The sequence below is a fragment of the Rhinatrema bivittatum genome, chromosome 8, assembly GCF_901001135.1.
Source record: "Rhinatrema bivittatum chromosome 8, aRhiBiv1.1, whole genome shotgun sequence".
Classification (NCBI taxonomy): domain Eukaryota; kingdom Metazoa; phylum Chordata; class Amphibia; order Gymnophiona; family Rhinatrematidae; genus Rhinatrema; species Rhinatrema bivittatum.
In genome coordinates, this window is record NC_042622.1 from 16940149 (window position 1) to 16966680 (window position 26532).

Genomic DNA, 26532 nt, shown 5'->3' on the forward strand with positions numbered 1-26532 from the left:
TGCACATTTACATGCATGGTGCTGGGGAGCGGGTATGACTTCTATGTGCACATTTACATGCATGCTGCTAGGGAGCGGGTATGAATTCTATGTGCACATTTACATGCATGCTGCTAGGGAGCGGGTATGAATTCTATGTGCACATTTACATGCATGCTGCTAGGGAGTGGGTATGAATTGTATGTATACATTTACATGCATGCTGCTAGGGAGCGGGTATTAATTTTATGTGCACATTTACATGCAGACTGCTAGGGAGTAGATAACAACTGCATGAACATGTTTACATGCATGTTGCTAGGAAGCAGATATTAATATGTATGCACATTTACATCCATGCTCATAGGGAGCAGTATCAATATGTACATGCACATTTACATGCATACTGCTAGGGAGCAGGAATCAATATGTACAAGCACATTTACATGCAAACTGCTAGACAGCAGGTTTCAGTATGTTCATGCACATTTACATGCATGCTGCTAGGAAGCAAGTATCTAAGTGCAGATTTACCTGCAGACTGCCCTGAAGCAGGTATCAATATATAGGAGCACATTTACATGCATACTGATAGGGAACAGGTATCAATATGTACTTGTACTTTTATATGCATACTGCTAGGGAACAGGTATCAATTGAATGTGCATGTTTACATGCGAACTGCTAGGAAGCAGGTATCAGTATGTACATGCACATTTACATGCATACTGGCAGGGAGCGGGTATAAATAGGTACGTGCACATTTACATGCATACTGTTCGGGAACGGGTATGAATTATATGTTCACATTTGCATGCATACTGGCAGGGAGCGGGTATAAATATGTACGTGCACATTTACATGCATTCTGGCAGGGAGCGGGTATAAATACGTACGTGCACATTTACATGCATACTGGCAGGGAGCGGGTATAAATACGTACGTGCACATTTACATGCATACTGGCAGGGAGCGGGTATAAATACGTACGTGCACATTTACATGCATACTGGCAGGGAGCGGGCATAAATAGGTACGTGCACATTTACATGCATACTGGCAGGGAGCGGGCATAAATAGGTACGTGCACATTTACATGCATACTGGCAGGGAGCGGGCATAAATACGTACGTGCACATTTACATGCATACTGGCAGGGAGCGGGGATAAATACGTTCGTGCACATTTACATGCATTCTGGCAGGGAGCGGGGATAACTATGTACGTGCACATTTACATGCATTCTGGCAGGGAGCGGGTATAACTATGTACGTGCACATTTACATGCATTCTGGCAGGGAGCGGGTATAAATATGTACGTGCACATTTACATGCATTCTGGCAGGGAGCGGGTATGAATACGTACGTGCACATTTACATGCATACTGGCAGGGAGCGGGCATGAATACGTACGTGCACATTTACATGCATACTGGCAGGGAGCGGGCATGAATACGTACGTGCACATTTACATGCATACTGGCAGGGAGCGGGCATAAATACGTACGTGTACATTTACATGCATACTGGCAGGGAGCGGGCATAAATACGTACGTGCACATTTACATGCATACTGGCAGGGAGCGGGCATAAATACGTACGTGCACATTTACATGCATACTGGCAGGGAGCGGGGATAAATACGTACGTGCACATTTACATGCATTCTGGCAGGGAGCGGGGATAAATACGTACGTGCACATTTACATGCATACTGGCAGGGAGCAGGCATAAATACGTACGTGCACATTTACATGCATACTGCTAGGGAGCGGGTATAAATACGTACGTGCACATTTACATGCATTCTGGCAGGGAGCGGGTATAAATACGTACGTGCACATTTACATGCATACTGGCAGGGAGCGGGTATAAATACGTACGTGCACATTTACATGCATACTGGCAGGGAGCGGGTATAAATACGTACGTGCACATTTACATGCATACTGGCAGGGAGCGGGTATAAATACGTACGTGCACATTTACATGCATACTGGCAGGGAGCGGGTATAAATACGTACGTGCACATTTACATGCATACTGGCAGGGAGCGGGTATAAATACGTACGTGCACATTTACATGCATTCTGGCAGGGAGCGGGTATAAATACGTACGTGCACATTTACATGCATACTGGCAGGGAGCGGGTATAAATACGTACGTGCACATTTACATGCATACTGGCAGGGAGCAGGTATAAATACGTACGTGCACATTTACATGCATACTGGCAGGGAGCGGGTATAAATATGTACGTGCACATTTACATGCATACTTTTGAAAATGAAAAATATGTGCATGATTTTCCCACCTCCAGCTCCACCGCTGGAACACCTCTTCCTATTGTGCTTAAAGCATTGAGTGACATTGCTTCAGAGCGTATTTCTACACCCACAACTGCCCTGGGGACATTCAAAAGCCCATTTATGCATTTAAACACAAGCTCTATCAGTCTGATTTTCATAAGCATTTACGCGCTCAAAATGAGGTTTACATGGGTAAATGCACTTTGAAAATTCACCTAAATGCGTGCAAATCCTTTTGAAAATTCAGCCCTTAATGTTTATTTTGGTTTGACAAATGAACCAAACTGAAAAAAATAACATAAAATAAACCACCAAATCCCTCCTCCGCAAAAAAAAAAAATCAAATAAAATATATATTTAGCTCCTGCATATCCTTTTCTTGTTCTCTGTATCTTTTGCCATAGAAATAAGATGGAGAAACCCTTTAGTACATCTGAGTGCTATTGTCCATTCCAGCGTTATGATTGCAAACAAAGCAGCTAAGGATGTGAAATGTGTAGGGCGATGTTGCGTTCAGCGGTCCGCGGGCTGCCTCCATGTACCTCCGCCCTTACCTCCTTGGCCGGGCTGGCCCTGTGGCCTCCCAATGTGGTGAAATGTCACCAGCTCACCATGCGGCGAGACACCACCGGGCCCAACCAGCCGCGCTCCTCCTTAGTCGCACATGTGCCTGACGCTATCCTATTTGAAGGGCCCCGCAGCACCTCCTGATGACCTCATACACTCAGCCGTATAAAGGGCCCCCTCTGACTTTCCCTCACTGCCTCAGCAACAGATCCGGCTACCGAGCGTAGTGCGTGTTGCTTCCCAAGCCTGTTCCGGTTCTCGCCTTCAGCCTGCTCCAGGCTTCCTCTCCGCCTGCTGCAGTCCTCGCCTGCCTGACCTGCTCCTGCCTTGTCTGCTCCTCCTCTTCTCCCTCGGATGGATACCTGGTTTGACTTTGCCTGGACTCTGGATACTCCTGACCGCTGACTGCCCTTGACCTTTGCCTGGACTCTGGATATGCCTGACCGCTGCTTGACTCTGACCCTTCCTGGACTTCGACACGTCTAATCTACTCTCCGCCTGCCTGTGACCTTCGCCTGGCCTCGGACCACGTCTCCCGACATCAGCAGAGACCCTCACCTAAGCCCTGCCGGCCCCAGCACCCAAAGGCGCAACTGGAGAGGGAACGTGGGCTGGTAGAGGTGAAGGTCCTGTGCGGTCTCCGCTTCACCTGGATCCGCCTGCTGACAGCGAGAACCTGCAGGGACTGCCGAGCTCGCCTCAGCGCAAGGGTCCACGGACACAACAGGTGATCTAAAGCAAGTTAATAAGAGGTAAATTTGAAAAGGTAAAACTAATGTTTAACCTGTGCAGGTCTTACGATGTGAGAAAATGTTATGTTGCTCTATTTGGTGCAGACACAGCATCTCAGATCCACTTGAGTTTTGCTCCCCCTCCAGTGGTTTGTAACATTTCTTTTGCTGTGACACTACCAGGAAGATCAATATGCCACTGTGTTGACTTTGGAGAGAATTCAAACTACAACGATAACGTTGCCAACAAAGGAAGAATAAGCGCATTCAGTGTCTCTCCGATGGGAACCACTGGGAATAAATCTGAAGGAAGATACATCGCATTATGGTCGTTACTTTCGTGCTGTTTATGTGCAATTATCTGCCTAACAATCCCAGAGACCGGGATTTCATGGAAAGGAAAATAAACATGAGGCCAACTGATGTCTCCTGGGAAGCTTTTCTGAATCACGGTGCAGAAACAGGTATCATGGGATGAGGCTTTCCAGCTGGAGGCAGAGTTTACAGAAAGCCTGTGAGCACTGGCACAGTCGCAACCTTCTCCACATTAAGGTTGTCATTCTCTGATAGCACAAGGTACGGTCAGTACAGCATGGAGAAACAAAAAAAGAAAACCCCCCCACATCTAACGTTTGTACAAAAAGAAATGCGTTCACATTGCTGCTAAATTCAGTATTCTGTGGGAGAGAAAATCTCACCCTTCCGAGGGAGCTTTTCCTACCAGTTTAACTGAGTAAACTGCTCTCTTCGTTCCAGCTAAAAGCGTGCCGGAGCTGGTAATGGGACGGCAATCCGAGGGGCGATCAGGGCAGGGATCAGGGAACGACACACGTACCTTTGATCCTGAAATCTACGCACACTCATTTCCGGCCCATTTTTTTTTTGCCTGCAGAAAAGCGAGTGCAAATCCTGCAAATCCCGCCCGTAGCTAGTCAGTTTTCAAAGGCAAACGGCTCGCGGTCGTTTCCCTTTGATAAACAGCGACAAGGAACGCAGATACAACGCTCCTACCCACTTTGCAGCTACCAGGCCTGCCTGAATCCCCTTCTCGGCACGTGCAGCTAGGTCTGCAGAAGCGAGATAAAGTCACTGCATGACAGAAAGTGTCCCTTGCATATTTCTTTTTACCTGATTGTAAGAAGATCCAGTGGCCATGACAAATTCAGCCTTTTCCGCAGAGGTCTGAAATGAGATAGCAAGAAGCATTTTGGTTAAGTCTGATCTGTCCGTCCATCAAGGGTCTGGCTCATTTGCATTGAGTGTTAGCAACATTGTCAGCAGTGATCAAAGTTTTTATGCGACTAAACAGGTGTTTCCCTGTATAAAATGGGCTTTTTCATATTGCCTGCCCTCAGCGCAGGTGAAAGCACGTGGGCTTGCAAGCCCTACGTACATTTTTTTAAATTCTCCTCTTTATGTCCGAATCCCTTTCGGACTCAGTTGAAAGCAGAGCATTTGTCTTTCCTGGTCAACTAAGTAATTTGTTTAGATGGTTCAGCGTCTGTGCTGTGTGCTCATAAGAACATAAGAAATTGCCATGCTGGGTCAGACCAAGGGTCCATCAAGCCCAGCATCCTGTTTCCAACAGAGGCCAAACCAGGCCACAAGAACCTGGCAATTACCCAAACACCAAGAAGATCCCATGCTACTGATGCAATTAATAGCAGTGGCTATTCCCTAAGTAAACTTGATTAATAGCCGTTAATGGACTTCTTCTCCAAGAACTTATCCAAACCTTTTTTGAACCCAGCTACACTAACTGCACTAACCACATCCTCTGGCAACAAATTCCAGAGCTTAATTGTGCATTGAGTAAAAAATAATTTTCTCTGATTAGTCTTAAATGTGCTACTTGCTAACTTCATTGTCTCCCTGCATTAAGTACAGGACTGGTGTCTATTTTCATCACTGTCCTCGAGGTGCGAGCTGCATTTTAGCATCCATTAAGGAGCTTCCTCCTGCCCTTAAAACCCATGGATGAAATCATTCAGCTCTTGCTTATGTACGTTGGGTGCTTGGATGTGGGACCCTGCACAAAAGTGAAGTGAATTCTTGAACAGGTTGCACGTGAACTGGCGGCGTGTCTGGGATGACAGAATGTGGCAAGTTCCACTGAAGTAAGCACTTGGTCTCAAAGAAAGGAAAAGTATTTAAACTGGAAATCATTTGGCCACGGAGATCCCACAAAAAGCAGTCCATTTTCAGCTACTAGTTAGCCGGATAAACGTATCTGGCAAGCTAGCGTTGTATATTCAGCAGTGCAGCCGCGATAAGATAGCCTGATAAGATTATCTGGTTAACCGTAGGTGTAATGGCCGACCAGAATTAGCTGGGTCAGGTATCTGCCTGGCTCTGAATATCGGAGTTACAGCTCGATCCAGTAAAGTGTGCTCCGTCGGAGCGCACTGTCACCCTGCTCTGGACGCGTGTTTTCCCTTACCCCTTATTCAGTAAGGGGAGGAAAACACGCGGCCCGCCCGCGGCACCTAATAGCGCCCTCAACATGCAAATGCATGTTGATGGCCCTATTAGGTATTCCCTAGCGATCCAGTAAGTAAAATGTGCAGCCAAGCCGCACATTTTACTCTAAGAAATTAGCGCCGCCCAAAGGTCGGCGCTAATTTCTTCCGGCGCCAGGGAAGTGCACAGAAAAGCAGTAAAAACTGCTTTTCTGTGCACCCTCCGACTTAATATCATAGCGATATTAAGTCGGAGGTCCCCAAAAGTAAAAAAAAGTAAAAAAAAAAATAAAAAAAAAATTTTGAATTCGGCCCGCGGCTGTCGGGCCGAAAACCGGACGCTCAATTTTGCCGGCGTCCGGTTTCCGAGCCCGTGGCTGTCAGCGGGCTCGAGAACCGACGCCGGCAAAATTGAGCGTCGGCTGTCAAACCCGCTGACAGCCGCCGCTCCAGGCCAAAAGGAGGCGCTAGGGACGCGCTAGTGTCCCTAGCGCCTCCTTTTCCCCGTTTGCACCGCGTCGCCTCATTTAAATACTGGATAGCGCGCACCGGCGAGGGGCCGGTGCGCGCGCCGGGAGAGCGGGCGTTCGTCCGCTCTCCCGCGGACTTTACTGGATCGAGCTGTTAGTCAGATAATTTATCCAGATACTGTGACTCCTCCCTGGAGCATGCCCCTGACTTCTAGCTGGATAATTATGTTAGCCGGAATCATGCATCCGCAGAGGGACCTCATCGTTAACGATTACATTTCTCATCTGCCCCAAACCCGATTCTCTCAGCCGCACTGCTTACCTCGCAGTCTCTGCTCCCCCCCTCTTCGTTGTAGATCACCAGAGAATTGAGGGGCTCCTGGTCCTGGTCAATGGGCACGATGACTTTCCCAGCTTCTATTTTACACAGAAGCAGGCAGGCCGCTATAAAAGAAACGCAAAAAAAAAATATGTCTGCAAAATTTTAATTTCTGGACATTCGTGAAGTCATTCAAGTATTGTCCTGCCTGCCGGGCAATCTTACTTCTCTCAGCGACAGCGTGAGTCTACGTTTCATTGTGTGCATTACGCCTTAACTGAGTCTAAATAACACTCGTCATGTAGACCACAGCTTTCAATTCACTCCAGAAATAGGCGGCAGCCGTGGGAAAAACAGCAGGATTCCCGTTCAAGGCCTTGATGCAAACCACTAGAGTCATAAGTGCAGTGGCTTTCAGTTCCCAAAAAGCGTGCCAAAATCCTTTAATACGCACTTGAAATGCGTTACTGTGCTTTTAAAGTAAAAAGTTATCTTTGAATTCCTTGTTACGATAGGCCCAACTCAAGTTTAGTGGCGGTAGAGCAAATTTCTCTGATCTTCAACCACTGTTAAAGCTGCCGTTCTGTTAGTTAGAGATTCTCATTGTATGTGCTCACCTCATGCTTCCTGGTAAATCACACTATTGATCTTCCTCGGACTTTTCATGTACCATTGTAATCCTAAGGACACTTACAGGACAGGAGGATAATGACCTCCTCTGCTCTAGTTAAAATAGCCAACACTTCATTTAACTTTTGATAGGGTTAAAACCAAAATTTGGACTTTGATGTTCTTAACTCAGCATAAAGCTGAGCTGTATGTTTGCAGGTCTGGATCTAAATGTTCAACTGAAATGTCATCGGTTTGAAGGCGAGGGGCTCTGCGTTAGAAATAGGCAATATTTACAGTTTTTCACATGAATTTCTACTACTACTACCAGGGCCGGTGCAAGGGGATTAGGCGCCCTAGGTGAGCCTTCTCCCTTGCACCCCCCCCCAGTCTCGGCCCCGACTCCTACCTCATTCTCGATCACGTCCGCTGTCTGTGTGGTTTTCTGGGTCATGAGCAGGTTGGGCACTGCTCACGGCTCGCCAAATCTCCACTCCTCTTTGCCACCGCTTGCGGCCCTATATGACTCACCCAGGGGCCAATGCATTTGTGCGCCTCTCCAGCATCCCCCCCGTAATCCTTCTTGTACTAATGCTTAAGGTCACAGAAAATCAGTGGCGTCTCTAGACAGAAGAATTTTTGGGGAGGAGCCAAAATGACATTTCTTCATCACACCCACCTCTATAGCATGGATCCTGCTTTAAAATTGGTTATAAAAAAAAGTGTTAATAAAAAAGTCCAAAGGCTCTTCTGGGTAATTTTAAAAAGCTGGCCAGTTTCACACTATAAAATTATTTGATAGCCTCATTCAACTAATTCTATATGGATTATGAGAGTGAAGTCTGGAATTTATAGGAAGGGACAGAAAGTCAATACAAATCCTGCACCTCCAGTTCTGTAACTCTGTGCATCCACTGAAATTCCCCCAAACAATGGAGCTTGGATGTTTCCCTTACAGCTCATCATACTAAAAGATATTTTCAAATGCTGGTGTCACCTCACAGTAACAGCAGCACAAACACCTTCCACTGCCAGGCACATTGTGAACTAACACAAAACCCCGCAAAAAAAGACACTCAAAATCTATACTGCAATCCCATCGTAACATAACAGTAATAACACCAAGGACTCAAACAACAATAACCCTACCTGTGAAAAAGCAAGGGTAAATATTACACTGGGTCCTAGAATACCAATACACCACCTACTGAGGAAACAAAAACCCGAGTGCTAGAGATCCCTATATAGACACTACATGCTAGCAGAATCTCTCATCATGGTCACACACACAGAGCAGAGACAGACCCTCACCAAATACAGAATACAAAATAACGGAGCACAAATTAGACAAAAACTGAAATGGAAACCCCCAAAGAAGCCAGGCTCTGTGTATTAACAATGGAAAACAGAACCACCATTCCTCATAAAACAAATAAAATCAAGAAACATAAAGCATCAGTTATAATAGTAAAACCATACTAATAAAAGAATATTTTAAAACTACTGATAAATAGAATTTCTATTAATTAAAATCATATACATTTTTTACAATTTCCCAAACACCAATAAAATATTTCAAAACAGCACATATATCAAATAACACCCAATAATTAAAACTAATAAGGATTTTAAAAAGCCCCTGCTATACAACTTGGGTGCTCTTGATTTTCAGTCACCCTGATATTGTCAAGGATTAGGAGGTTATCTTCTCTCACACATACTCACATGTCCATTCTCTCTCTCACATACACTGTCACATACATACACATTCATGCTCTTATACCCACCATAACCTCTCGCAGACACTGACACACTCTCAGGCTCTAAGACACTCTCTCCCCCTCCAAACACACACCCTCACACACACACACACAAACTCTTACTCCCCTGGATTTTCTCATACACACTCATGCTCTCACTCTCACTGGCTCCCTCACATACACACAAATACACACACCCAGGCACTCTCACTGGCTCCCTCACATTCACACAAACACACACACCCAGGCAAGCTCCCAATCATTCTCACACAAACACACACCCAGGCAAGCTCCCAATCATTCTCACACAAACACACATGCCCAGGCAAGCTCCCAGTCCATCTCACACACACACAAACAGACCCCCAGGCAGGCTCCCATTCATTTTCACACCATTCCCTCACCATCCCCCAGGCATGCACACATTCATTCTCACACACACAGAACCCCAGGCAGGCACCAATTCATTCTCACACACACACACACATACACCACCTATTCTCTCACATACAAACCCCAGGAAGACACCCATTCATTCTCACACACAGACACACCCTCAGGGGAAATAGCGCCACCGTAAAAGGTGGTGCTATTCCCCCGTGCCACTGCCGCCGGCCTATTTTCCCTAATCCCCTCCCTAACGTCTCCCCTCCAGCTAATTTGAATGCTACCACCGCGATAAGGGCCCTAACACACGTCATAATGGCCTTTCGCGGGTTGGAAATTAACCCCATTAGTTTGATATTCAGAAGATTTATGGGGGGTAAAAATCAACTTTTCCACACATAAAATATCCCCCCCTTTAGAAACCGCTGTGCGGACAGGTTACCCGGAGAAGAAGGGTTTGGGGATGGAGGGTTTGGGGATGGAGGCCTTGCGAGGGCGACCGACAAGTTTAGCCTCGTAGCGCTAGACTGAGCATTTGCTGGCATGAGCCAAGCTTGACAGAAAAAGGGCAGGGAGAAATCAGAGTCCGTTTGGATGCATCCGGGCCCGCTGCTCTCTTCCTTCTCGCTCAAATGCAGCTGAACATCCAGACAACGTTCACGGAAGAAACTTGCTCAGTTAAGTTGGTTCGGCAACCAGCAGCTGAATTTTGCCCTCTCACGGACAGGGACGGATAATATACTTAGGGATTTTGGACGCATGCCCTGCCCATCATCTGGATATTCACCGCTGGGTGACATTTACCCAGTTTAATTCAGCGCTCTTTGAAAGCAATGTGGGAAACGTTTCCCCCCAGGTTTTATGTAACATAGACAGCACTGAGTGATCAATAAATATTCGGAAGACGGGGGGAGGGGGTTAGGTCACCGGGGTTATCCTGTGTATTATTATGGAAGGCGACTTCCAGCAATTTGTTTCCTCATTTTTGGATTATGATTGAGACCAGAGTGGGTATCGGGGGGGGGGAGGGGGGGCTGTTTCCACACGACCTCGTTAGGGTCACAGTTGTGTCAGAGCCGTTTGCCACAGCAGAAGAATCAGGCCAGACCTCCTCCCCCACACAGCGCTATTTTCACAGCATCGAATATCCCACAGACATGGGGGGGTAACGTTCAAACAGCCCGCGCAGAGCTAAATGTCTGCCTTGTCCCGGGTCTCGCATGCACAGGTGCACGGAAAGTTACCCCTGCTTCTGTGCTTTCAAAAAGCAAAAATAGCTACAGATTGGGCCTGATTTTAAAAAGCATTTGCACGCTCAAAATTGGGTTTTACACGTCGTGTAAATGTAAATTACCCATGTGAGTGGGCTTTTGAAAATTGCTACAAGTCACATCTTTGAACTTTCCACAGGATGTACCGGGGTAAATGGCTTCTGAAAAACTGCTATGGCAGTAAGTTACATTTATGTGCGTTAACTGCTTTGAAAATTCATCTGAAATGCTTTCTCCGCCCTGACTCAGTTCCCCCTGGAATGCCTCTTCCTGCCTCAGATAAAATACACCTGAAATGGGGTTTCCCGCAGAGCCCCCTAACCGATTTTCAAACTGCCACTTATGAGCATAAAACAGGTAAGTCAAATGCAGCCATGAAGCTTACCAAAAACAAAAATATAAATCGATACATAAATTATTGACAGTCAAAAGAATATCAAAGGGAACTAAGTCATCATAAATAAGAAATGAAACAGAAAACTGCACTAACTCCTTACACAGGTTATCCCCTATGCTTAATAACAGTTTGTACTTTGCATCCCTTGTTTAAACCCCCCCCCCCCCCCCTTTTATCCCTGTAACCTTATTTTGCAAACCGTTATGATGGCGTTATTTTGACGTTTCCGAATGACGGCATATAAAACTCGTTAAATAAATTAATAAATAACAACCCAGAGCAGTCACTGGTTGCAGCGAGATCACGGGAAAAACCACTGCCACGGGGGGATGGAGAGCAAACGTCAATGACACAGAAACGGAAGGTGCGACACAGCAGATTGTGCATCCCACCAGGGTCTCGCCATGGGGTAGAGGTCGCACACACTCGTCCGTGTGTGCGACCGGCGCACACACGGACGCGCGGATTTTAGAACGTGTGCGCGGCGACGAGCGCGCGTTATGAAATGCGACATCCGCGTGCGCACGTGCAGGTGGGGTGTCTGTCACGCGCAACGAGGAGGGGGATTTTTTTTTTTTTTTATACGCATGGCGACGCAGGTAGGTCTTTCCCAGTTCCCTAACCCTATCCTTCCTCCCTCTTCCCCTCTCCTCCCCGGCCCCTAAACTATCCCTAACTGGCGACCACACTTCCCTGGGACAGCGTTTAATGGCGCGTCAGCCGGGCCCCTTTAGAAAACGCGCGCAGTGCGCACAGGGCCTGGCCGCACGTATAAGCCGAGTTTTACACGCGGGCTTTTAAAATTGGCCCGTAAGGGGGCATTTTCGCAGTTAAGCCAGATACAGAAGCAGCGCTCGTAAGCGCGGGTGCGAGTACACAAGCGAGGACGAGGGCATTGAGTAATGCTAATCACTCCCTCCGTGGAACAATCAGAGGTCAAACGTCATGGAAAAATTCTGCCCGACCTGGGATTTGTGAAAACCCAAAGGGCCACGGGGCAGGTGGTCACGGTAAGTGACTGGGGGAATTAAATTCAGAAGAGGTCACGCAGACTCCGACCACGGGCGAAAAGCAAAACCGGAGTTTGCGAAAAATAAAACGCGGAGCTAAACCAGGCCAGCGGTGCCGGAAGATGGAAGAAAACATGGCGGCCAGCTGGAGAGTACGGTAAAACACAGATAATCACAATATATCAAAAGCGTGGCACCACAATGCGTACGGATGAATCAGTCAGTATCACAGGTGCCAAGCGACATCAGTCTTCAATAAGTAGATATATATGCAGATGAAATACAGGCAGCTCCCCCGACATCTTCCTTCCTGCTCCCGTTCTGGATGTATTTTTATTTCCTTGGCACTGCCCTCTCTCTTTTTTTCTTTTTTACTGCCTGCCTGTGTGCCATTAGCTTACAGGGCACTTTTCCACCTCAGCAGCTCGGCTCCCCTTGTTCCTTCTTTGGTTTTCCTTGTTCTGATTGCCTTCTTGTATCGTTCCTTGCTTTACTGGCGATCTTTTCCTTCATAGGGTCCCAGCATTAACCCTCTGAACTCCTTATTTCATGTTCATGAGACTTTGGGGACCAATAGTGGTCATCAGAGCCAGCTGGACTTCCTCTGGGCGGTGCCTCTTTATCCAATTTTACATTTTATATTCCATATTTACGTAATTTCTGATACTCATTACCTATGTCCTATGTAGCACTGCTGTTTACCTTTCTGTTTCAGCAACCTGGAGATGCCAAGCTGTGCTAGTTTTGCTTTTGTCACGTGTTTAATTACTAACTACGTTTTCTTACATCATATATTGTTTGCAGTTTAGACAGTGTAGCCTTCATTGCATTCATTTCATTCTGGATCCTTGTTTCTATCTCTTTATTTATTACGGCTCTGGGCTTCTGTGCCTCCCGACGCAGGCACCTATGGTACTGAGTGATTCATCTTTTGAAGTTCCAGGATCCATACGCATTTTGGCATTACACTGTTGATATATTGTGGTTTCTCCATTGTAAGTACCGCATCGCTTCTCCACCTTCATTTGTGCAAAACAAATAACAGCATCATCACCATCATCCGGAGGTGTCCTAGAAAACAGGAAGTCACGACGAACGTTTGATAAACAGTATCTGTACTGGATGTCCAGCCTTGATCGCGTGACTCTCTGTTGGGCACGGATTTGTTGAAAACTATTTAACCACGCAGACCAGAAGTTCCCATTCCTATCTGTTCTGTAAGCATCAAAAGCCTTGGTAAGTTATTCTGTATTTAGATGGTTTTCTGTTGCGATGCCCTTTGTTGTGCTCAAATTCCAACCTTGTGCTGTATGTTTTTATTATACAGATTTGAGGACCCTCCCGATGCAATTAAATCGAAACACGGTCTGTGTCAGGGGAGCATTTATGTGGATTATAAAATGCTGATTTGTGACATATCTTTGAGATTTAATAAAACTTTGACTTTGAACTATTGAAAGTTTCAACAATACAACCTGTGACCATTCCTTTCTTTTAACTGATGGTGTTTTCACCGATTCCGTGTGGCTTTTTATGCATGTAAATCATTTTCAGATTTATGCAGTTACTTTGGGTTTTATGCATGTAAGTCACTTTGGGTGTAACGTATATAAATCACTTTGGGTTTTATGCGTGTAGGTCACTTTGGGGTTTATGTATGTAAGTCACATTGGGTTTTCTGCAGGGCGCTTATTTTTGGTTTTATGCATGTAAACCACTTTCAGGTCGATTTTAAAAGCATTGCTCATGCAAAAATGTCCACATGTGGGTCGAGCACGAGCAAGGTGGATTTTAAAAAGCCGCAAAATACGCATATATGCAGTCATGCGCGTGAGTGTTCCAGAGCGGGGCCAAGACACATGTGTACATTTTAAAAGCAAAACCCACAGCGCATGTACACTAGATATCTGCGTAACTTTACTGCTGCTCCTGATGAGTTTTAGGGCTTATAGGCAGGGTGAGGGGTCAGGGTCAACTAGGGGTTTGTGCAGGATGAAGAACCAGGGGGCTCTGAAAGACCTCACTATTAACTGGGCAAACTGGTCGACTGATTGGAAAACTGGGAATGTGCCTCGTGCGAGCAGGTTTTAAAATTCGCTGACGTACGTGCGTAAAAGCCAACATGGTCCTATTAAAGAGACATGCATTCCAGCTGTGTCTGGTGGGTAACCTCTTAAAATTAGGAGCATACTCACCGCCCTGCTGTATGTTTGTAAAACAAAAATGAAAACCTTTTGGAAATGCAAAATGTTGACAAGCTAATGAGCCAGGTCATTAGGCGCTGGATACAGTACGAAGCTGCATGCAAGCTTTGGGGGTAGGCAGGAGTTCATCAGTGGGCAGCAGTGTAGGCAGGGCCCACGTTCCTGTTCTCTCCCTATCCCCTCTCGCTGCCCTGGGGTCCTGCTATGCACGAGCCACATTGGCGGGGAATTCAAGCGGCGCGCACTAGCTGAATCTCAGAAAGGAAAGGGGCGGATTTTAAGAGCCCTGCTCACCTAAATCCGCCTAAATCCGGGCGGATTTAGGCGAGCAGGGCCCTGCGCGCCGGTGAGCCTATTTTACATAGGCTCACCGGCGCGCGCAGAGCCCCGGGACTCGCGTAAGTCCCGGGGTTCTCTGAGGGGGGCGGGCCTGGTCGTCGCGGCGTTTAGGGGGCGTGTCGGCAGCGTTTTGGGGGCGGGTACGGGGCATGGCTACGGCCCGGGGGCATGGCCGCACCCTCCGTACCCGCCCCCAGGTCGCGTCCCGGCGCTAGAGGCCCGCTGGCGCGCGGGGATTTACGCCTCCCTCTGGGAGGCGTAAATCCCCCGACAAAGGTAAGGGGGGGGCTTAGACAGGGCCGGGTGGGTGGGTTAGGTAGGGGAAGGGAGGGGAAGGTGAGGGGAGGGCAAAAGGAAGTTCCCTCCGAGGCCGCTCCGATTTCGGAGCGGCCTCGGAGGGAACGGGGGTAGGCTGCGCGGCTCGGCGCGCGCCAGCTATACAAAATCGATAGCCTTGCGCATGCCGATCCAGGTTTTTAGCAGATACGCGCAGTTCCGCGCGTATCTGCTAAAATCCAGCTTACTTTTGCTTGCGCCTGATGTGCCAGCAAAAGTAGGCCAATTCACGCTATTGAAAATCTACCCCATTTTACATAGGCCTACCGGCGCGCACAGAGCCCCGGGACTCGTGTAAGTCCCGGGGTTTTCTGAGGGGGGCGTGTCGGGGGCGGGCCCGGTCGGCGCGGCGTTTTGGGGGCGTGTTGGCAGCGTTTTGGGGGCGGGCCTGGGGGCGTGGTTACGGCCCAGGGCGAGGCCACACCCTCCGTACCCGCCTCCAGGTTGCGTCCCGGCGCGCCAGCGGCCCGCTGGCGCGCGGGGATTTACGTCTCCCTCCGGGAGGCGTAAATCCCCCGACAAAGGTAAGGGGGGGGTTTAGACAGGGCCGGGCAGGTGGGTTAGGGAGGGGAAGGTGAGGGGAGGGCAAAAGAAAGTTTGCCCTCCCCTCACCTTCCCCCGTTCCCTCCGAGGCCGCTTTCGGAGCGTCCTCGGAGGGAACGGGGGTAGGCTGCGCGGCTCGGCGCGCGCCGGCTATACGGAATCGATAGCCTTGCGCGCGCCGATCCAGGATTTTAGCGGATACGTGCGTATCTACTAAAATCCCGCGTACTTTTGCTGGCGCCTGATGCGCCAGCAAAAGTACGCCAAATCGCGCGGTTTGAAAATCTACCCCAAAGCGTACACCTGCCTAAGGGGAGCCACACTGAGGTGTCAGTGTCTCGTTTACATCCTGCATTCTGAGCAGCATTAAATGCATCAGCTGGCCCAGGTTAGAGGGTGCGCTTAGTGGTCAAAAGTGGCTTCCCAACACGACACGCTGCAGAGCATTAGGTCACATCTCACACTTAATTACGTGGAGCAAGCGCGGAACATCGATTCCCAGGCGCCAGGCAACGCTCCTGTACTCTGCCGCCGCTCATCCGACCTGGGGAGGGGGAGGGGGAGGGGGCAGCCGTCATGACCTCGTGACGCCCCGAGGAGGCCTGCGCCTCGTGCTACCACGCCGGCAGCCGGCGCGCGCAGGAAAACAACTCACCCAGCAGCACGAGGGGCGCGAGGAAGAGAAGGGCGACGGCCGCGCCTCCCAGAGCGGCCCCCGGCGCCCCGGCAGCGCAGGCCGCCCCGTCCGGGCACGCGCACACGTACACGGTCAGGTTCTGGCGCGAGGCCGCGCCCTGCCTGTCGGCGATCTGCAGCCGCAGCGTGTGCTTTCCACGGAGAGCGCGGGGGAGCTTCAGCACCTGCAGGGTGGCTCCTGTGAGAAGAAGAGAGAGAGACAGAGGAGCCCATAAAACAAACTGACAGCTGGGAAAAAAAAAAAACCCCTCAGGCTTCAAAGGTGGGTAATCGCTTTCCAGTTATTAAGAAACACCCATGTGCTGGGGGACTGACATCCAATAATCTGTTCTGATCTGCATCCTGCGTTTCTGAGAAAAGGCGAGGACTCTCCTTCCCTGCTAACGTTAGGTTGTGGGGATGAGGAAAGGCTACCAGCTCCCTGGAACAAGGTGCAACGTCTTTCACTTTCACGGAGAAGGCCAGATCAGTTATCCGGCTGCTCCTCCTCCTGCTGCTGAGTTACACACATACGTCTGGGGGGTCAGGAGTGGTGCCCCAGTGCCTGTTTTGCAGGCGTGGAAGGCAGGACGCTTTTTAGGCTTGGGTGGGAGGCTCAGGCTGTGGAGGCCACGTTTTATTTTGATTTATTTAGTGGATTGGGGGGAGGGGAGGGCCGTAGAGGCCCCCACCGTTGTTTGCAATTTGTTGGGGGTAGGGAAGAATAAGGTCGCACTTTTTTTTTTTCTTCTGAATACAGCCAGGCAGGTTCAAAGATATCCAGGGAAAACGCATCCACATAACTTTAACCAAACCCAATATAATCCTGCGGGAGACCCAGACAACGTTGCTGCTCGCCGGCCTGCCGGGGAGATAAAGGGGGTCATTTATCAAAATGCGATAAGGCGTTTTCGCATGCGTTAAGGGCTTATCGCACGCGAAAAGCTCCGTTAACGCATGCAATAGGCCCTTACTGCATGCGAAAATGTGTTTAATGCTTGCGATAGCACCATATCGTATGGTGCGATGCAAATTCAGAAAATAGGAGGAGTTAGGGGCGGAGAGTGGACTGGGTTAGCCTGTCTGCGAAGAGCTGCCGTGACTCTGCGGTAAGGTTTCATCGCCCTTTGCGTTGTCTCCCGTACGTCCTATTTCAGGGGAATTGAAGGGTCCAGAGCCTGAGAGAGAGAGAGAAACTCGAGGTGGGGTTTAGGTAAGAGTGTAGGGGGGTTAGGGGCCACTTTGACATTCTACGTGACACCTACGAACAGAACAGTGGTCTCTTGTGAAGATTTGATGGCCTTCGGAGTGAGGAAACTCCAGTTTCCTCACTCCACTGTTCCTCACTCCACTGTTCTGTTCGTAGGTGTCACGTAGAATGTCAAAGTGGCCCCTAACCCCCCTACACTCTTACCTAAACCCCACCTCGAGGCTCTCGCTCTCTCTCGTGTGTCTGGGACCATTAACAATGGTCCCCCAGTGGTTGAATGTAGGAAATACAACAGATCTGGCACTTATCGCAGATTCTGAAAATGGTATCGCAGTTTGCGCTAACTTAGCTCTTCGTGCAGGTAATTAGTACAAATTGCGATAAATGCTATATTAGCATAAAACACGCCCCTTTTGCTATCGCATGTGGTACTGCAAAGCCCCTGGTAGTGTCCCAGAGCTGGGCCTGACTTAGCTTCTTGCGGTAACAACTGGAGCAGGCCTCCTCCTTCCTTGCATTTCAGTCCCACAGCGTTCAGGCCCGTTTTCCTTTTAATGTGCAGACTTTGAAAGTCTTGCATTCGAGGCACAGAGAGGAAACAGAGCCGTCGTGAGTTCTGCACTGAACGCCGGAGGCAGCATGGTGCAATCCCCCTCTTCCTGTCCTGAGATTAGTGAGGGGAAGATGAGGGTTTTTTTTACAGGTTGCTCCACTCTTCCAAGGGAAAGCAGATTAGAGCAAGATGAGTTAAGATGTTTTATAAATACCTGGCTTTTTAAATCACTTTTTAAAAGATGAACTATCATGTTAGCTCATCCCTTTTTAGCAAATATTTTAGTTCAGCAGAAGGTTTTATTTATTGTAAATTTTATATTACTTTTATGCCTATCTCTTTTATATGTTGCTTGCTAGGGCAAGGTTTGTATTTGTTCCCATGTATTACTTTTATCCTTGTATGTTTTGATGTTATTTGATTATAGATTATTGTGATTTTATGCTATTGCATATCCATCCGCCTGGAGCTTTTTTCGAAAATGTTAATTATAATTTTATGAATTCAATTAATTTAATTTAAGGACTCAGCAAATGCTTGTGCAGAGATTTGAGACATGATTTCCACTGCTCTTCTGGGAGTAAAGCTGACAATGTTCTTTCTTTCCCCACTTCTAGGGGCCAGGGATACAAAACCTGTTTTTCCCATTGTTGTCTATGGACTTCTCCTCCAAGAACTTATCCAAACCTTTTTTAAACCCAGCTACACTAACTGCACTCACCACATCCTCTGGCAACAAATTCCAGAGCTTTATTGTGCGTTGAGTGAAAAAGAATGTTCTCCAATTTCTTTTAAATGTGCTACTTGCTAACTTCATGGAATGCCTCCTAGTCCTTTTAATATCTGAGAGAGTAAATAACCGATTCACATCTACCCGTTCTAGACCTCTCATGATTTTAAACACCTCTATCATATCCCCCCTCAGCCGTCTCTTCTCCAAGCTGAACAGCCCTAACCTCTTTAGTCTTTCCTCATAGGGGAGCTGTTCCATCCCCTTTATCATTTTGGTTGCCCTTCTCTGTACCTTCTCCATCACAATTATATCTTTTTTGAGATGCGGTGACCAGAACTGTACACAGTATTTAAGGTACGGTCTCACCATGGAGCGATACAGAGGCATTATGACATTTTCCGTTTTATTCACCTGTTCCCTCCTAAAAATTCCTTACATTATGTTTGCTTTTTTGACTGCTGCAGCACACTGAGCCGACTGTAGATGGTCCTATCCTCTGTGGAGTTTAATCTGCTCTCACTCTGGGTCTTACCATGTGTTTCTTTTAGTTCCAGTTGATCCTTCAGATCCTCTTTGTCAAAGAATTCAAAATAAAAAGGACCAGAGTAAGGCGGCAGGTCCTTGTCCGTCACAGGTACACTGATAGCCACCTCTTCCTCACCCTCACATACAGTCACATATGAGGTATTGAGTTGCGGAGTATTGTCATTAATATCTTTTAGATTAATAACCAGTGTACTAGTTGCAGTCATTGGTGGGATTCCTTGAAAAGAAGAGAGATACGAAGTCATTATGTGGATAATTCTCCAGAACAGCTGCTGCAATCTATCGGACGCATCTTTTCCAGCACTAAATCTGAGTTAAGGTTCCTGCTGCGGTGCCTGGCTCATGTCGAACGTAGCTGATCATGATTACTGTACGTCAGCGAGCGCCCTGGATGATGGAGGTGGGGCTTTTTAAGTTGGGGGGACTGAGTTTGCAGGGAGGAAGGATGGGTAGAAGATGGATTTGTTGCATGTCTGTTGAGGGCACTTGGAATTAACTGTGACCCGCTTTGATGTGCATGGAACTGCAGAATATCAATAAATGACATGAAAAATGCCATTTTATGCTGGTTGAGCATGAAAGCTACCAGAAGAACCTGTTGATTCTATCTCCCCTGTCAGCCATATGGACATACGATAAGAGTGTGGAAGAATTTCTCATTTTCATGTGATAATATGATTCAGCTATAGTGCAATCTTTCTTATCCACACTATACATATTCACTATGCAGGCAATATTCAGCTGCTGAGCAGCTCGGCTAGAAAACCGAATAAACCTATCTGGCTAACTAGCAGGGTATACTCAGAGGTGCAATCACACCCAACTATCTTAAAGTTAGCCGGATATGTTTATCAGTGCCACGACTAGAATTAGGGACATAAGTAACCGGCTAATTCCAAATAATGGATTTAGCTGATTAACTTAAGCGGCTATCTCCGCTCCTCCCCAGAATGCCCCCGACTTAATATCCAGATACATTTTAACCAGATAAGTTTCTTAATATGATGGTTTTGCCATTTAGACGGATAACTTTTCAGTTATCCGTCTAAATGGCTTTTGAATATTGACTTCAACGTTGTCACGGGTGTTTCTACTACCATCATACCATGTTGGATTTTAGGGACATGCAAGTATTCTAAAAAAAAACCACTTAAAACACCAGCAATATTTGTTGTTTCATTTTGTGTTGCTTCCAGTCTTAAATGACACAAAAAAATTAAAAAAAAAATAATTTTGTTTCTGTTTTTTTAGCATCTGTACCATTTTATCTGGCAAAAATTAGCCATGGTGCTGGTTTCAGTCTGCCACTGCCTTTTCCAATTGTAGTATCAGTGGGGCAAGGGCAACCGGGAATCACTCCAGGCTTGGGAAGAAATGATCAGCTACTGGCTAAGAGGGTAGGGAGAAGGAACGGGGACAGGCCTGAGAGTGCTTTGAGATTTTGAAAGGAAATGAACTAAAATTTCATTTGTATTTCTTTTGGTTTTGTTTAAAAATGAATCGAAACAAAACGGTAAATTTCATTAAAGACATTCCAGTTTGTTTGAAACGAATGCACATCCCTATTGTTCACACATCCTCAGTCGTTTCTAACAAGGGGAAAAGGTTCTGTACAAGTCAATATTGCTAGCCTGGCTCACTTGCACTGTATCATTATGCAAAGACGATTCAATCAATAATGAATTTAGAAATGTAGGGCAAACATGGTCTTCTGCAGTAATGATATCATCTAATAAGTGCCAACTCACCATCATCTACAGCAAACATGGTGACCACATATTTATTGTCTGTTACATATTCCGACTCCCTGTCCATCTTTCCTTTTGTTGTGACAACGCCATTCTTTTCATCCAGGGAGATCCAGCCAGCAGGGTCATTACCTATGATGTAACTGAAGAAAATATTAATCAGTGTTATTCACAGGAATTGCACTTACTTGAAACTGAAAAGTAAATTCTATTTACATAAAAAGAAGGCAAATTATGGAAGTTCATTATTTCCATCAAATTAATTTTTAAGTTATTTTCTACACATTTGGGAGGGGGGAAGGCTCCAAATTTAAGCATGACTAAAGGCAAAATGCAGCGATTTATTCTCAACACACATGCTCACAAAACACATTAAGTATTATTGCATAAATCTGATTCATCAGAATTCAAAGATTCCACGGAGCTATTCTGACAGTGGGGCCTATACAGAAGTGTATGGACTTGGCTTCTATAAAGATTCTTCACATAGGGCGGCATAACACGGAAGAAAAACTTTTATATGTGAAGTCCTCAGTCAAGACTTTCATGGCAGTCTCTGAAAATGTCTCTAAGATTTAGTGTTGCGAAATAAGACGTTTCCATTAAAGTCTGCCAGGTGATCCTCCACATTGAATCAGAGGTGGGTGGCAGGCTGGTCAACCAAGTTATCTGTCATGAAATGCAGAATGTTTTATAGTCTTAAAAGATACCCATAATGCTTTATCTGAAACATAGGCTACTGCGTACAGACTGCACAAGAAAATTATTCCATTATAGGGTTCAATGATAACTTTTAAACTATTTAAGCATCGCTCTTGAAGGGGGTCATGCATGAAAGTGCGTTTATGGCATTTTCGCATGCAATAATGCGAAAATGCCATAACGCATATGAGGTATTGAGTTGCGGAGTATTGTCATTAATATCTTTTAGATAACGCTGTACCACACAGTGAGAATGCAAATTTTTGGGATGGGCAGGCTTGGGAGGAGAAATGAGCGGGAATTAGGGGCCGTAACTACACCTTTTTCCCTAGCATTATGCTGTGTGATAAATTTTTGGAATTGCATTTTGACCATTTCAGGGTTTGGGGAGGGGAGGAGTTAGAGAGAGAAGGGCCTTACTGTGTGCGCCTATTTATATCTCTATAGGAGGGCCACCTGATAGGTCGAGGTGAGGTGTTAGTGGGGGTTTAGGGGCCAGTTTCGCATGTAGAGTAAGATGTATGAACAGCACAGTACACTTTGGTGAAAATTGACAAATTGAAGAGTAGTAAATCACCTGGACCGGATGGTATACACTCCAGAGTTCTGAAGGAACTAAAAAATGAAATTTCAGACCTATTAGTAAAAATTTGTAACCTATCATTAAAATCATCCATTGTACCTGAAGACTGGAGGATAGCTAATGTAACTCCAATATTTAAAAAGGGCTCCAGGGCCGATCCAGGAAACTACAGACCGGTTAGCCTGACTTCAGTGCCAGGAAAAATAGTGGAAAGTGTTCTAAACATCAAAATCACAGAACATATAGAAAGACATGGTTTAATGGAACAAAGTCAGCATGGCTTTACCCAGGGCAAGTCTTGCCTCACAAATCTGCTTCACTTTTTTGAAGGGGTTAATAAACATGTGGATAAAGGTGAACCGGTAGATGTAGTATACTTGGATTTTCAGATGGCGTTTGACAAAGTTCCTCATGAGAGGCTTCTAGGAAAAGTAAAAAGTCATGGGATAGGTGGCGATGTCCTTTCATGGATTGCAAACTGGCTAAAAGACAGGAAACAGAGAGTAGGATTAAATGGGCAATTTTCTCAGTGGAAGGGAGTGGACAGTGGAGTGCCTCAGGGATCCATATTGGGACCCTTACTTTTCAATATATTTATAAATGATCTGGAAAGAAATACGACGCGTGAGATAATCAAATTGCAGATGATACAAAATTGTTCAGAGTAGTTAAATCACAAGCAGATTGTGATAAATTGCAGGAAGACCTTGTGAGACTGGAAAATTGGGCATCCAAATGGCAGATGAAATTTAATGTGAACAAGTGCAAGGTGATGCACATAGGGAAAAATAATCCATGCTATAGTTACACAATGTTAGGTTCCATATTAGGTACTACAACCCAAGAAAGAGATCTAGGCGTCATAGTGGATAACACATTGAAATCGTCAGTTCAGTGTGCTGCAGCAGTCAAAAAAGCAAACAATGTTGGGAATTTATTAGAAAGGGAATGGTGAATAAAACGGAAAATGTCATAATGCCTCTGTATCGCTCCATGGTGAGGCCGCACCTTGAATACTGTGCACAATTCTGGTCGCTGCATCTCAAAAAAGATATAATTGCGATGGAGAAGGTACAGAGAAGGGCTACCAAAATGATAAGGGGAATGGAACAGCTCCCATATGAGGAAAGACTAAAGAGGTTAGGACTTTTCAGCTTGGAGAAGAGACGGCTGAGGGGGGATATGATAGAGGTGTTTAAAATCATGAGAGGTCTAGAACGGGTAGATGTGAATCAGTTATTTACTCTTTCAGATAATAAAAAGACTAGGGGGCACTCCATGAAGTTAGCATGTGGCACATATAAACTAATCGGAGAAAGTTCTTTTTCACTCAGTGCACAATTAAACTTTGGAATTTGTTGCCAGAGTATGTGTTTAGTGCAGTTAGTATAGCTGGGTTTAAAAAAGGCTTGGATAAGTTCTTGGAGGAGAAGTCCATTACCTGCTATTAATTAAGTTGACTTAGAAAATAGCCACAGCTATTACTAGCAACGGTAACATGGAATAGACTTAGTTTTTGGGTACTTGCCAGGTTCTTATGGCCTGGATTGGCCACTGTTGGAAACAGGATGCTGGGCTTGATTGACCATTGGTCTGACCCAGTATGGCATGTTCTTATGTTCTTATCATGCTTGGGTGAGAGAACATGGTACAAAATATCATCTTTTTGAGACTTTACTCATTCCAAATGACGCCAAATCTTCACCGAGGTGTACTGTGCTATTTGTACATCTCACTCTACATGCGAAACTGGCCCCTAAACCCTCAACCACCACTAACATCTCGACCTTTCGGGTGGCCCTCCTATAGAGATATAAATACTTAACTAGTATGAGGGCCTTGCAGATAGTCAGTGTCTCTCTCTCTCTCTCACATCACAGGGTGCACTACATTTACTGCACCATGTGAAGTTAGCACACCATGTGATAATACCTATGCAAAGCAGTAACTTACCACATGGTGTAATAAATTTCCATAAACACACCCGTTTTTGGATAACGCATGCGTTATTGATGAATCTAGGCCGAAGTTTGAAACATTGCATAGACCTTGGCTGCGATTATTCCTACAACTCATTTGTGCCTTTCTATTCATTTTAGGATGTAGGGGAAAAAAATTGGATTAACAACCAATTTTCCCAGGAGTTTATGGCTTTTTTTTTCCCTTTTTTTCAACCTTCTAAAACTGCAGTGGCTTAACCAATTACAATAAGTGTCAAAGAGCACACCTGTGATATGATTGATCAATATTTTACCAATTCTAGAATTCTTGGGACATATATGGTAGCTTGATTCTAAAATATAGTAACATAGTAATGTCAGCAGAAAAGGACCAAATGGTCCATCCAGTCTGCCCAGCAAGCTTCTCATAGTAATATCTACCATGTTGTGTAGGTCACCCCCAGGTTTCTCTTAAGGGTAGTCCATGCACTTACCCCCAATCCTTATGATAAGAGTAGTAATATTTACAATCAAAAACCAAGCAACTGTCAAACCCATAAAGAATTATTGAAAGCCAAGTTCACTTAGTCTTAGATGTGGCCAAGCCATGAAACTCTTAAACCTGGCAACAGCAAATCACTTCAACACTGAAATGACAAGAGGCGGGTGACACCTTATAGACTTACCAATTTATTGAGGCAATAGTGTGCTATGATTCTGACCTGAAAATAAATCACCACCACTACAGGTTAATGTTGCTGAGCTCTGCGTTTATATATAACTTGATTGCAGTGTACCCAAGTATCATGCATCTTCAAAAACCTGACTAACAGCAGCAAAACATTACATTCATGCGTCTGAATAACCCACAGGGATTTTGGGATGGAACTATTGATTCATTGGTCAGTCTACAGTTCCCATAGTACCACTGTTGTTAATACAACAAACCTATTGCAACGTACTGGATTTTACCGGGGAGCACTGTTTCAGAATCCGTGGCATTCAGTACCACCAGCTGCGTGCCTGGTTTCAGTGTTTCTTCCTCCACACTGATGGCGATATAAGGAGGGTGGAACTCTGGTGCGTCATTTACGTTTTTGATGTTGATGAGTGTCAGTGCAGGATCCTGCCCTTTAGGTTCATTTCTACCTTGTCTTTTCGATGTCTCGACGTGCCACAAACCCAAAGCTTTCTTTTTCACAACTTTACATGAGAAAAATGTTTCCTCGTTGGCAACTGTGACATAGAGTTTGTTTTGAGGACCGCTTTCAAAGTCTAAAGCCTGTGAGAGAAACCGTAAAGAAAAGAGTTGGATCTTCCTTGGAAACACGAAGAGGTTGAATACAGAACAAGGCACTTTAGAAGATTGTTCGTAGGCGCAGCATGGGAGAAGGACATTTCTAAACCCAACCCAGACTGAACGAAAACAACATATAGTCATTTTTCACAGCGCCTCTCATCATGAGGGTAACTTTAAAATGAGCGCGCACATATACGTGTATGTGGGCACGCTGCGACATTTGCTGAAATCTCGTATCCTCGGTGCAAGTATGCCCACATTATTAAATAGGCCTTGCGCGTGCATATATGCTCCTAATTTTAAGCAAGGACATGAATAGCTGGGAAGAGTCGGCATTTACAAGCATAAATGAACACATTTTAAAACATACACGTGTGACGGAAATGACCAGTTTAACCAGTTTGTCCACCAGTTTGCTAAGTCAAGACACCCCCCCCCCCCCCCCGCACAAGTTCTTTAGCCTCCATTCCCCCCAGTTTATCCAGACCCCTCAAGCAGTTCATCTGTGGCTAAAAATACTTTTATTCAGACTTACACCTTATCAATAGCAGAAATAAATTTGCCCAGAAATGAACCGGACGCGCACTGAACTGCTCCCATTCCTCCCCTTTTTTTAACTCTATGTGAGACATTCGAACATCAGTTCTTGTGCAGGTTTATAAAATCGGGCAGACACGCCCATGTGCTGGATACGCACGCATCTGTGGTTTTTGGCGCACGCATCTCTTTTTTTAAAAATTCACCTCGGTATGTTTTCCAGCAAATACTGCAGTGAAATATCTTGTGGAACTAAATATCCTGGATTCAATGAGGAAATTAACAAATGTCGCACCGGAGGACCACCTGGCTAG

The 26532-nt window shown here is 46.0% G+C and overlaps 1 protein-coding gene across 1 annotated transcript in view; it reads right to left on the minus strand.

Annotated features, from left to right (window-relative positions):
• Positions 1-26532, minus strand: part of LOC115096778 (cadherin-like protein 26) — a 68042-nt gene that overhangs the window by 26130 nt on the left and 15380 nt on the right. Inside the window, 6 exon segments of the mRNA XM_029611873.1 lie at positions 4716-4769; positions 6839-6960; positions 16347-16565; positions 19395-19625; positions 21157-21299; positions 25344-25663. Of these exon segments, the coding sequence (XP_029467733.1) occupies positions 4716-4769; positions 6839-6960; positions 16347-16565; positions 19395-19625; positions 21157-21299; positions 25344-25663 (1089 nt within the window).